This window comes from Mauremys mutica, chromosome 5 (genome assembly GCF_020497125.1).
Source record: "Mauremys mutica isolate MM-2020 ecotype Southern chromosome 5, ASM2049712v1, whole genome shotgun sequence".
In the NCBI taxonomy this organism is placed as follows: domain Eukaryota; kingdom Metazoa; phylum Chordata; order Testudines; family Geoemydidae; genus Mauremys; species Mauremys mutica.
In genome coordinates this window covers 143342276-143353781 of record NC_059076.1, presented here as the reverse complement: position 1 = coordinate 143353781, position 11506 = coordinate 143342276, and the positions used below count along the sequence as shown (strand labels likewise).

Here is an 11506-nt window from a genome sequence, read left to right as displayed (position 1 = left end):
ATCTCCCGTCCTGCCCCGCGCCTCGCTCCCGGCCTGCCCCGCGCGGGACTCCATCTCCCGTCCTGCCCCGCGCCTCGCTCCCGGCCTGCCCCGCGCGCGGGACTCCATCTCCCGTCCTGCCCCGCGCCTCGCTCCCGGCCTGCCCCGCGCGCGGGACTCCATTTCCCGTCCTGCCCCGCGCGCGGGACTCCATTTCCCGTCCTGCCCCGCGCGGCGCGCACAATGGCGGCGGCCCGGGCGCTGGGCGTGCGAGCGGCCTGGCGGGGCCGGGCTCTGCTGGGGCTGACGCGGGTCGCGGGGCCGGTCCGGGGCCTGGCGGCCGCTCCCTGCCCGCACCGCGCGGAGCCCCCGCCGCGCCCCCCCGGAGGCGGGGCCCGCTGGGCGCTGGCGGGGGCCGGGGCCGGGGCGCTGCTGCTGCTGCTCTGGGGCCGGAGCCGGGACCCGCCCGCGCTGCTGCCTCGGGTCCGCGCCGCGGTGCCGGTTCCCCCCGCGCCGCCCCCCGGCTCCGCCCGCGCCGCCTTCAACTTCATCGCCGACGTGGTGGAGAAAACCGCCCCCGCGCTGGTCTACATCGAGATCCTGGGCAGGTACCGACCCGACCCCCCCCCGGTACCGACCCGACCCCCCCCCGGTACCGCCCCCGCGCTGGTCTACATCGAGATCCTGGGCAGGTACCGACCCGACCCCCCCCCGGTACCGACCCGGACCCCCCCCCGGTACCGCCCCCGCGCTGGTCTACATCGAGATCCTGGGCAGGTACCGACCCGACCCGACCCCCCGGTACCGACCCGGACCCCCCCCGGTACCGACCCGACCCCCCCCCGGTACCGCCCCCGCGCTGGTCTACATCGAGATTCTGGGCAGGTACCGACCCCCCCCCCGGTACCGACCCGACCCCCCCCCCCGGTACCGACCCGCACCCCCCCCGGTACCGACCCGACCCCCCCCGGTACCGCCCCCGCGCTGGTCTACCTCGAGATCCTGGGCAGGTACCGACCCGACCCCCCCCCGGTACCGACCCGAACCCCCCCGGTACCGACCCGAACCCCCCCGGTACCGCCCCCGCGCTGGTCTACATCGAGATCCTGGGCAGGTACCGACCCGGACCCCCCCCCCGGTACCGACCCGGACCCCCCCCGGTACCGACCCGAACCCCCCCGGTACCGCCCCCGCGCTGGTCTACATCGAGATCCTGGGCAGGTACCGACCCAACCCCCCCCCCCCCCCGGTACCGACCCCCCCCCCCCCCCTGCGACCCACCCGCCGCACCCCCCCGGTACCGCCCCCGAGCTGGTCTACATCGAGATCCTGGGCAGGTACCGACCCGACCCCCCCCCGGTACCGACCCGACCCCCCCCCCGGTACCGACCCCTCCCCGCCCGGTACCGCCCCCGCGCTGGTCTACATCGAGATTCTGGGCCGGTTCCGACCCGACCCGACCCCCCGGTACCGACCCGACCCCCCCCGGTACCGACCCGACCCCCCCCCCCCCGGTACCGCCCCCGCGCTGGTCTACATCGAGATCCTGGGCAGGTACCGACCCAACCCCCCGGTACCACCCCCGCGCTGGTCTACATCGAGATCCTGGGCAGGTACCGACTCGAACCCCCCGGTACCGACCCGACCCCCCGGTACCGCCCCCGCGCTGGTCTACATCGAGATCCTGGGCAGGTACCGACCTGACCCCCCGGTACCGACCGGACCCCCCGGTACCGACCCGACCCCCCGGTACCACCCCCGCGCTGGTCTACATCGAGATCCTGGGCAGGTACCGACCCGAACCCCCCGGTACCGACCCGACCCCCCGGTACCGCCCCCGCGCTGGTCTACATCAAGATCCTGGGCAGGTACCGACCCATTGGCCCTGCCCCCAGAGATCCTACCCCACATGCACTTGAGAGAGCCTTGGTTTGGACCTGTGTCTGATTAGGGGGATGGGCCTGGCCCCTGGGCAGATGCTCAGGTCAGAAAGGAGGTGTGTGTCCTAGCAGGGGGGAGAGGTTGCTGACAGGGAGGAATCACAGAATCTCAGGGTTGGAAGGGACCTCAGGAGGTATCTAGTCCAACCCCCTGCTCAAAGCAGGACCAAACCCAACTAAATCATCCCAGCCAGGGCTTTGTCAAGCCTGACCTTAAAAACCTCTAAGGAAGGAGATTCCACTACCTCCCTAGGGAGCCCATTCCAGTGCTTCACCACCCTCCTAGTGAAATAGTGTTTCCTAATATCCAACCTAAACCTCCCCCACTGCAACTTGAGACCATTGCTCCTTGTTCTGTCATCTGCCACCACTGAGAACAGCCAAGCTCCATCCTCTTTGGAACCCCCTTTCAGGTAGTTGAAAGCAGCTATCAAATCCCCCCTCATTCTTCTCTTCTGCAGACTAAACAATCCCAGTTCCCTCAGTCTCTCCTCATAAATCATGTTCTCCAGCCCTCTGATCATTTTTGTTGCCCTCTGCTGGACTTTTTCCACATCCTTCTTGTAGTGTGGGGCCCAAAACTGGACACAGGACTCCAGCTGTGGCCTCACCAGTGCCGAATAGAGGGGAATGATCATGTCCCTTGATCTGCTGGCAATGCCCCTACTTATACAGCCCAATATGCCATTGGGCTTCCTGGCAACCAGGGCACACTGCTGACTCGTATACAACTTCTCATCCACTGTAATCCCCGGGTCCTTTTCTGCAGAACTGCTGCCCAGCCATTCGGTCCCTAGTCTGTAGCAGTGCATGGGATTCTTCCATCCTAAGTGCAGGACTCTGCACTTGTCCTTGTTGAATTTCACCAGATTTCTTTTGTCCCAATCCTCTAATTTGTCTAGGTCTCTCTGGACCCTGTCCCTACCCTCCAGCATATCTGCTTCTCCCCCCAGCTTAGTGTCATCTGCGAACGCTAAGGAAGGGGGCCTGTGCCTTGACTAAAGGGGTTGCAGATAACTGAGGTGGGTGCCTTCCCCCCCGGCGCTGATCCTGGCTCTCCCCACAGCTACCTCTGGCTCTTGTCCTGCAGGCATCCCTTCTCAGGCCGGGAGGTGCCCATCTCCAACGGCTCTGGCTTTGTGGTGTCCCCGGATGGCCTCATCGTGACCAATGCCCACGTGGTGGCGAATCGGCGGCGGGTGCGGGTGAAGCTGGCTAGCGGAGAGCTCTACGATGCCGTGGTCCGTCAGGTCGACCAGGTGGCAGATATTGCCACCATCAAAATCAACCCCAAGGTGTGTGGGGAGCCAGGTGCGCAGCCAGGGGCAAGCAGCCTTTTCTTCTTGGCCTCATCTGTCCAGAGGGCTGGGGCTTCTCAGCCTGCTGCTGCTGCAATGCTCCTGCGCTGGCTGCCTGCAGGGCATTCCCTGGAGCTGTGCTGACCTGTCTCTCTCTCCCCCCAGCAACCTCTGCCCACGCTACCTTTGGGCCGCTCCTCAGAGGTGCGTCAAGGTGAGTTTGTTGTGGCTATGGGCAGCCCTTTTGCTCTGCAGAACACCATCACCTCCGGCATCGTCAGCTCTGCCCAGCGTGGCAGCCGGGAGCTGGGCCTGGCCGATTCCAACATGGAGTACATCCAGACTGACGCCGCCATAGATGTAAGGGGAGTGGGGGGGCGGGGCGGTGGGGGGCTGGGGAGGGGAGTGGGGGGGCCTCACTGAAGCCACCATATTGTACATCCAGAAGAATTTTGCTGCTGTTTGGGGTGGAGGGGGGGAGCCGGGGAAGGGGGCCCGCATGTACGGAAGTTTCGGCGGGTACCTTGTAGGATGAGCTGGAAAGCAGGATGGGGCGCGAGGCAGGAGATCTGGGTTATTTTCCCCAGGGGCTGTGTTCGCTGCCCGTGTTACTGACCACCCCAGGTTCTCCGGGGTTTGTCTCTGCCCCCAGTGGGAATGTCGCTGCTGGGGTCTAACTCTCCCCCTCTCTCTCCTGCTGCAGTTCGGGAACTCAGGGGGTCCCCTCGTCAACCTGGTAAGTGCTGCCATTTGGGTGTTAGCCATTTCTGGGAGGGAACGTGGTGCCCGTTTGGGCTGGGTGCTCCAGCCCTATCTCATTTACTCTGTGCAAGGGGGGTGTCCACCTCATGCTGCCAGCAGGGAGGGCAGAGATGGGGCAGCTGGGGCCCTTCGTACTCCACTGGGAGCATTGGCTCAGACCCTTGGTGGGACGGGTGAGGCAGAGCTTGACCCAAGCTGTTCATCTCCCAGGCCCTGCCCACTGCCCAGGGGGCTCTGACCTGAACGGAGCCACACTCCAAGCCTGGGGATAACTGGACTGGGGCCTGGTACTTATAAGGCACAGAGGAAGGGCTGCATGGCCCCCACAGCCAGTGGGACTTGCTCACCCCTGTGAGAGTATCACCACCTGACCCACCCCCAGCCAAGCGTGTGTTGGGAGCAAATTGGTGGAAGCCTGGATGGGCTGGGCTTGAGCCCTGCCGGGCGCCATGTCCCTCTTCTCCTTGCAAGGGGGCAAACTGGGGGGCAGGAGGGATGGCAGTGGGGCAGGCTGGTGCCCTGCTTGGCTTGCATGGTGACGGTCTCCCGGCAGGACGGCGAGGTGATTGGAGTGAACACAATGAAGGTGACTTCGGGTATCTCCTTTGCCATCCCCTCGGACCGGCTGCGGGAATTCTTGCAAAAGGAGGAGCAGCGCAAGAGTGAGTGAGCTGGTGCAGGAGAGATTCAGGCAGAGGGAGCGGAGCAGAGCTGGGGGGCGGGGGGGATAGGAGCACCCACTACAGACTCCTTGCTAGGGCTGTCACTCATCTATCCCTGGCAGAGGACTGGGCCTCAACCTCTTCCTGGCACGTCAGAGTCCAAGGGAAAAGCCTTGAGGGGCCCTTCCAGGCAGAGACACCATCTCTCTGGGCTGGCCCCATCCCCCCTCCACTGCAGGCTGGTTCTCCTCTTCTCAGCTATGGTAGCAGGGGGGCCAGAAGGGATGGAGCCAGGGAGAGGTGCCTGAGCACAGCTGGGTTCTGGAGAAGGGAGCCGGGGCCCATCTGTCTTCTGAGGAAAGGCAGTGCAGTTCTGCTGTTCAGGCTCTAGCAACTGTGCCCCAAGTGCAAAGGGGCTCGGGGGCCAGGGAACTCTCCCATCCTGGTCTGAGGGGACTGAGTGCCGACCTGCTCCCTGGCGCCTGTGTGGGGCAATAGGAAAGACACTCAGCCCATGCTGTCTGGGTGCAACCCCTCTGAGACTTAACCCTCCAGTGAGGAGGATGTTAAACAGTGACTGCTGGGGAGAACCTCTTCCAAAGCAGCAGGCCGGATAACTGGCACCCCAGGGCTCCAAAAGGGCTGCTGGGGCCAATAATGAAATGTTGCATTCAGTTCTGGTGCCCACATTTTGAACAGGACATCAAAAAATTGGAGCTGGTGCAAAGTAGAGCCACAGATGGTTTGAGAGCTGGAGAACATGCCCTGCAGTGAGAGACATAGGTTAAACAAACTGAGCTCCTTATAAAGTGCAATAAATACAGGTAACCTGATTAGTGGCTAGGCACGTGCACAGGGAGCAAATACCAGGCACTAACCGGCTTTTTAATCTAATAGACACAGGCAGAATAGGAACCAGGGGCTGGAAGTTGAAGCCAGACAAGTTCAGTTTAAAAAAAAAAAACCTCCCAAGGGAAGCGGTGGATTCTCCATCACTTGCTGTCTGTAAATCCAGATGCGATGCCTTTCCGGATGCCTTTGTCAAACACAAAGTACAACTGGCCTGAAGAATTTGTAGAGCAACTAGCAAAAGACTCAAAAACAAACAGCAAAAAATGTAAGCCCATTAGAAGCAGGAAGTCTGCCAAACAATCAGTGGGGTCACTGGTCGAGCAAAGTGCTAGAGCACTCAAGGACGATAAAGCCATTGCAGAACAGCTAAATGAACTCTCTGCATTGGTCTGCATGTGAGGGAGATTCCAACATGGAGCCATTCTTTTTAGATGACAAATCTGAGGAACTGTCCCGGATTGAATCCTAGAATCTCAGGGTTGGAAGGGACCTCAGGAGGTCATCTAGTCCAACCCCCTGCTCAAAGCAGGACCAATCCCCAAATCGCTCCCTCAAGGATTGAACTCTCAACCCTGGGTTTAGCAGGCCAATGCTCAAACCACTGAGCTCTCCCTCCCCAACTGAGGTGTCAATAGGAGGTTTTGAAACAAACTGATCAATTAAACATTAATAAGTCACCAGGACCAGATGGGATTCATGCAGGAGTTCTGAATAAATTGAAACACGAAATTGCAAAACTGCTAATTGGGGTATCTAACCTATTGCTTATATCAGTTTATGTACCAGATGATTGGAGGATTGCCAACGTGATACTAATATTTTAAAAAGTCTCCAGAGGCGATCCTGGAATTACAGGCCGGTAAGCCTAACTTCAGTACCAGGCAAACTGGTTGAAACTGTACTAAAGAACAGAATTATCGGACACAGAGATGAACACAATTTGTTGGGGAAAAGTCACCAGATTTTGTAAAGGGAAATCATGACTCACCAATTTATTAGAATTTTTTGAGGGGTCAACATGCGGACAAGGGTGATCCAGTGGATATAGTGTACTTGGACTTTCAGAAAGCCTTTGACAAGGTCCCTCACCAAGGTCTTAAGCAAAGTAAGCTGCCACGGGATAGGAGGGAAGGTGCTCTCACAGATCAGTAACTGGTTAAAAGACAGGAAACAAACATTTATTTGTTTTAAATGAAATTAATAGGCAGCAGGTTTAAAACAAAAGGAAGTTCTTCTTCACACAGCGCACAGTCAACTTGTGGAACTCCTTACCTGAGGAGGTTGTGAAGGCTAGGACTATAACAATGTTTAAAAGGGAACTGGGTAAATTCATGGTGGCTAAGTCCATAAATGGCTATTAGCCAGGATGGGTAAGAATGGTGTCCCTAGCCTCTGTTCGTCAGAGGATGGAGATGGATGGCAGGAGAGAGATCACTTGATCATTGCCTGTTAGGTTCACTCCCTCTGGGGCACCTGGCATTGGCCATTGTCGGTAGACAGATACTGGGCTAGATGGACCTTTAGTCTGACCCGGTACGGCCATTCTTATGTTCTTATGGTAGGAATAAATGGTCAGTTTTCGGAATGGAGAGAGGTAATTAGTGGTCCCCAGATTCTGTACTGGGACCCGTGCTATTCAGCATATTCGTAAATGATCTGGAAAACGGGTTATCAGTGAGGTGGCAAAGTTTGCAGATGATACAAAATGACCCAAGATAGGGCCAGAGCATACTGAAGAGTTACAAAGTTAAAATCTCACAAAACTGAGTGGCAACAAAGTGGCAGATTAAATTCAGTGTTGATAAATCAAAGTGGTGATGCATGTTGGAAAACATCATCCCAACTCTACATATACAATGATGGGGTCTAAATTAGCTGTTACCATTCAAAAGAGATCTTGGGAGTCACTGTGGATAATTCTCTGAAAACATCCACTCAATGTGCAGTGGCAGTCAAAAAAAACTAATGCTGATAGGAGCCATTAGGAAAGGGATAGATAATAAAACAGAAAATATCATAATACCACTATAAAATCCATGGTTTGCCCACACCCTGAATACTGCATGCAGTTCTGGTTGCCCCATCTCAAAAATAATATATTAGAATTGGAAAAGGTACAGAGAAGGTCAGCATAGGGGTATGGAACAGCTTCCATATGAGAGATTAAAAAGACTGTAACTGTTCATCTTAGAAAAAAGAAGATTGAGGGGGACGTGACAGAGGTCTATAAAATCATGAATGGTGCGGAGAAGGTGAATAAGGAAGTGTTATTTACCCCTTCACATAATGCAAGAACCAGGAGTCACCCAATTAAATTAATTGGCAGCAGGTTTAAAACAAATATAAAGTACCTCCTTCACACAGCACATAGTTAACCTGTGGAACTTGTTGCCACTAGATTTTGTGAAGGCCAAAAGTATAACAGGGTTCAGAAAAGAGTTAGAAAGTTCCTGGAGGGTAGGTCCATCAATGGCTATTAGCCAAGATGGTCAGGGACACAGCCTTTTGCTCTGGGTGTCCCTAGCCTCTGACTGCCTGAAGCTGGGACTGGATGACAGGGGATGTCACTTGTTAATTGCCCTGTTCTGTTTGTTTCCTTTGAAGCATCTGGCACCAGTCAGTGTCAGAACCCAGGATACTGAGTTAGGCGGATCGTTGGTCTGGCTCAGTAGCCCTTCATGTGTACAAACTCTTGGGCTCAATGCAGGGGTTACTGACTGAAATTCAGTGGCCTGTGATGTACAAGAGGTCAGACTAGATTGATCCGAGGGTCCCTTCTGGCCTTAAACTCTGACTTTGGGTCTCTCTCTGCCTATGGGTTGGCAGGGTGCTCTGGGGATCTACTCAGGGCCTGGACCAGAATCTGGACTGCACCAGTCGGTGTGTGGTGGGTCCGGATGGCAGAGCAGCTGCAGTTAGGATGTTGGCAATGATCTGGGGTGTCCCTGCTCTCCCAGCCCCCAGCTGCTGTTTCTCCACATGATACTTGCCCTGTTTGGGATGGGTGTGTGGGATGGAACTGGCAGGCTGCAGCCTGGGGGTGGAGCGTGGTTTTCTCCTGGGTAAGTAGGTTGAGGAGTGACCCAGCTGGACTGGCCTTGTGCTTTGGAGGGTGAGGGAGGGTGCTCACACAGGTCCCTTCTTGGGCCTCCTAGACCTGGTTCCCTTTCCTCTTGCAGGCTCCTGGTTTGGCAGCACGGAGATGAAGCGCCACTACATTGGGGTGATGATGCTAACGCTGACCCCCAGGTATGTGTCCTGAGTCTGGGGCCTTCCAGGGTTTTCTCAGGGGCCAGAGTGTCTCAGGAAAGCAAGATGGAGAAGGGAGCCTGTCACCCCTCACCCCACCCCCAGAAACCCACGCAGAGAATCACTCTGCATTTGGGAAAGCCCATGTGGGTCCTACCTCACCCCAGGCCAATTAGTTTACTTGTGCTTGCTGAAGTCTAGGGGACCATCCCTCGGGGCAGGGTGCCCAGCCTTCGCTCTGGCAGATGAGTTCCCAGGGAGATTCAGCCTCCCATCACCCTGTTACACCTCCCCAGTATTGGCCATGCCCCAGCCGTCTCTTAGCGGAGCTGGACAGAGAGAGCTAGTCTCATCTCTGCCCAGCACCAGCTGTCTCTAGATTTACTCTGCCACCATGGTCTTGCACAGCAAATAAGGAGAAATTGTGTCATTCTGGAGGAATGCAGATCGTCCATTTGGAGTTGTGGGAAATCGCCAGGCAGCAGTAACAATAGTCAGCTCTTGTGTTCCACGGCAGGTGACCAGGGTTCTGCATTCCCCACGCCATAGGCAAGCAGCCCCGGCAGTGCTCCCAAGGGTGGCGCTGGAATACCTGTGTGCGCCCGCTGAGCCTCGAAGTGTCTTGGCAGGCTGGAGCTTTCAGGCTCAGTTGCATAAGGGACTTTGTGGGTCTCTCGCTGCCTGGCTGGCTCAGTCTGTTAGTGGGGTTAGTAGTGCAGTGGTCCAACAAAACAGTGCCACAGCAAGAGCCAGCAGGCGTCTTCCCCCCCGGAGATGGAGACAGGTGCTGTTGCCTTCGCTGTGAGCTTATGCTCGGCTCTTGAGTCCTGCTTCCAGATAGGCCTGAGGATCCCGCTTGGTGCCCTTGGTCTTTTTCATCCCCTTCTTGGGGTGCTGGAAGAGGGGATGCCACTTACGTCTCCTTGAATCGGGGTTAATGGTGGTGGTTGATTTCTTAAACTGCATCTCGGTGTCCAGGAGATGGCGCCGGTGTGCTGGCGAGTCTGCTTTCCCTTGGGGGAGCCGGGCTGAATCCTGGAGGGGGGCAGGAGACAGTGGCCCAGCTCAGCGTTAGAGTAGCACTTGCTGAGCAGTAATGAGTGTGGCAGAGCTAGAACCTGCCTGCTGCCAGGTCAGGAGGGGACTTTCCTGGGGCAGGTTAACCTGGCCTCCCTATGGCAGGGCGGCGGCGGCTCCTGCTGGCCGTTCTCAGGGATGGGCGACTGGGCCGGGTGCAGACTGGCTCTGATCCTGCCTGGCATCTCCCACGTTCTTTTCCGGCTGCCTTGTCTTTGGGGAACTGGTCTGCTGCTGGGTGCCAGGGGGCACACAGGGCGGGGCAGGGACTCTGTTTCCTTGTCCCCTCAGTGCGGCTGGGGCGAGGCAGCCTGTCCTGCCTGATCCTACCTGTCTCTCCCAGGTCGTAGGGTTGGGCAAAGTCCCACCTGGTGGCTTCGTGCTCTGTTCCCCACGAGGAGCTGATTGCCCAGTGAGGCTGCTCCCGCGCTCTCCAGTGCTGGGACACGGTGTCCCGAACCCCTGGCCGGGGCCCTCTGGCTGGGTAGTGTTTCAGTGACGCGCGCGCTCTCTCTCTCTGCAGTATCCTGGCTGAGCTGAAGCTGCGAGACTCCAGCTTCCCTGATGTCTCGTACGGGGTCCTGATCCACAAGGTGATCATTGGATCCCCAGCCCATCAGTAAGTGCTGCAGGGGGAGGGTCCTGGTGCTAGCTGCTGTGGGGGGTTGGGGCTCAGAACGTGGGGTGCTCACTGTGGACTCTGCCCATCCCCTGCCCCCAGGCAGCCCGCACCAGCAGCCAGTGTGTTCCTGAGGGGGTTAACCCTGTCCGTCCCTGGAGGGCTGCACTCACGTCAATACACTGCAGCTTTCCCAGGGGAGCCACAACCCAGAGCCAGCCAACTGCTCTAGGCGGGCCATGCCCCCATCTCCGTCTGCCTGGGGCAGGGCTCTGTGGGGAGAGAGGGTCTGCATGCATCACGGTCGGGCCCCAGCATGCTGGTGTCTGCTCTCTTGCCAGGGCAGGCCTGAAGGCGGGTGACGTTGTGAAGGAGATCAATGGGCAGGCGGTGCGGCGTGCCGATGACATCTACGAGGCCGTGCGGACGCAGAACAGCCTGGCTCTGCTGGTGCGGCGTGGCCATGACATGCTGCTGGTGAACGTCAGCCCTGAGGTCACAGAGTAGAGAGCTGCCCAGCTGCCAGGGGTGCCATGGACTTGGCTTGAAGCACACGAGCCAAGCCAGAGGCTCAGGGTGACAGGCAGGAGGCCCCGTGCTGCCACAAGAGACTCAGGGCCTTTGCAAGAGCCTGAAATGCCCCAGCCAGCGGGGCTGGTCCTGGAACTGGCGCATTGGGGGGTGGCTGCTGTCTGCTTCCCTCATCCCCATTAAACCTCTCGTGGGGAACCGTCGGCCACGGCCCTTGCTTCCCTCCTGAAGCTGAGGGAGTCGGCATCCAGCGACAGCTAGGCAGGGCCACTCCTAGGCTGGGCAGGCGGGGGGCTCTCCTCTTGCAGTCAGTCAGAGCCAGACCGGGGCAGGTGACGGAGCTTTGCCCAGGGCATCGTGGAGACGCAGCCCCCCCAGCAGCTCCAGCCTTGCACTGAGAAGGGCAGGCTAGGCTCTGGCCCCCCTCGGGGATCACGGTGGGGTTTGTGGTCTGACTCCTGCTCACCCTCACAGCATCTCCCTTCTGGGCTGCGGGGCTGGTGTCTGCCCCAGCACTGCTTGCAGCTGCCGCTGTTT

General features: G+C 58.4%; 1 protein-coding gene across 1 annotated transcript; it reads left to right on the top strand.

Annotated features, from left to right (window-relative positions):
- The first annotated feature begins 222 nt into the window (after window positions 1-222).
- On the top strand, window positions 223-11172 carry HTRA2 (HtrA serine peptidase 2). Its single transcript, XM_045017796.1, has 8 exons — window positions 223-587; window positions 3010-3214; window positions 3383-3577; window positions 3921-3953; window positions 4533-4641; window positions 8673-8742; window positions 10343-10438; window positions 10780-11172. Exons 1-8 carry the CDS (start codon window positions 223-225, stop codon window positions 10943-10945), a joined length of 1239 nt encoding a protein of 412 aa, XP_044873731.1. The 3' UTR covers window positions 10946-11172.
- Window positions 11173-11506: the final 334 nt, after the last annotated feature.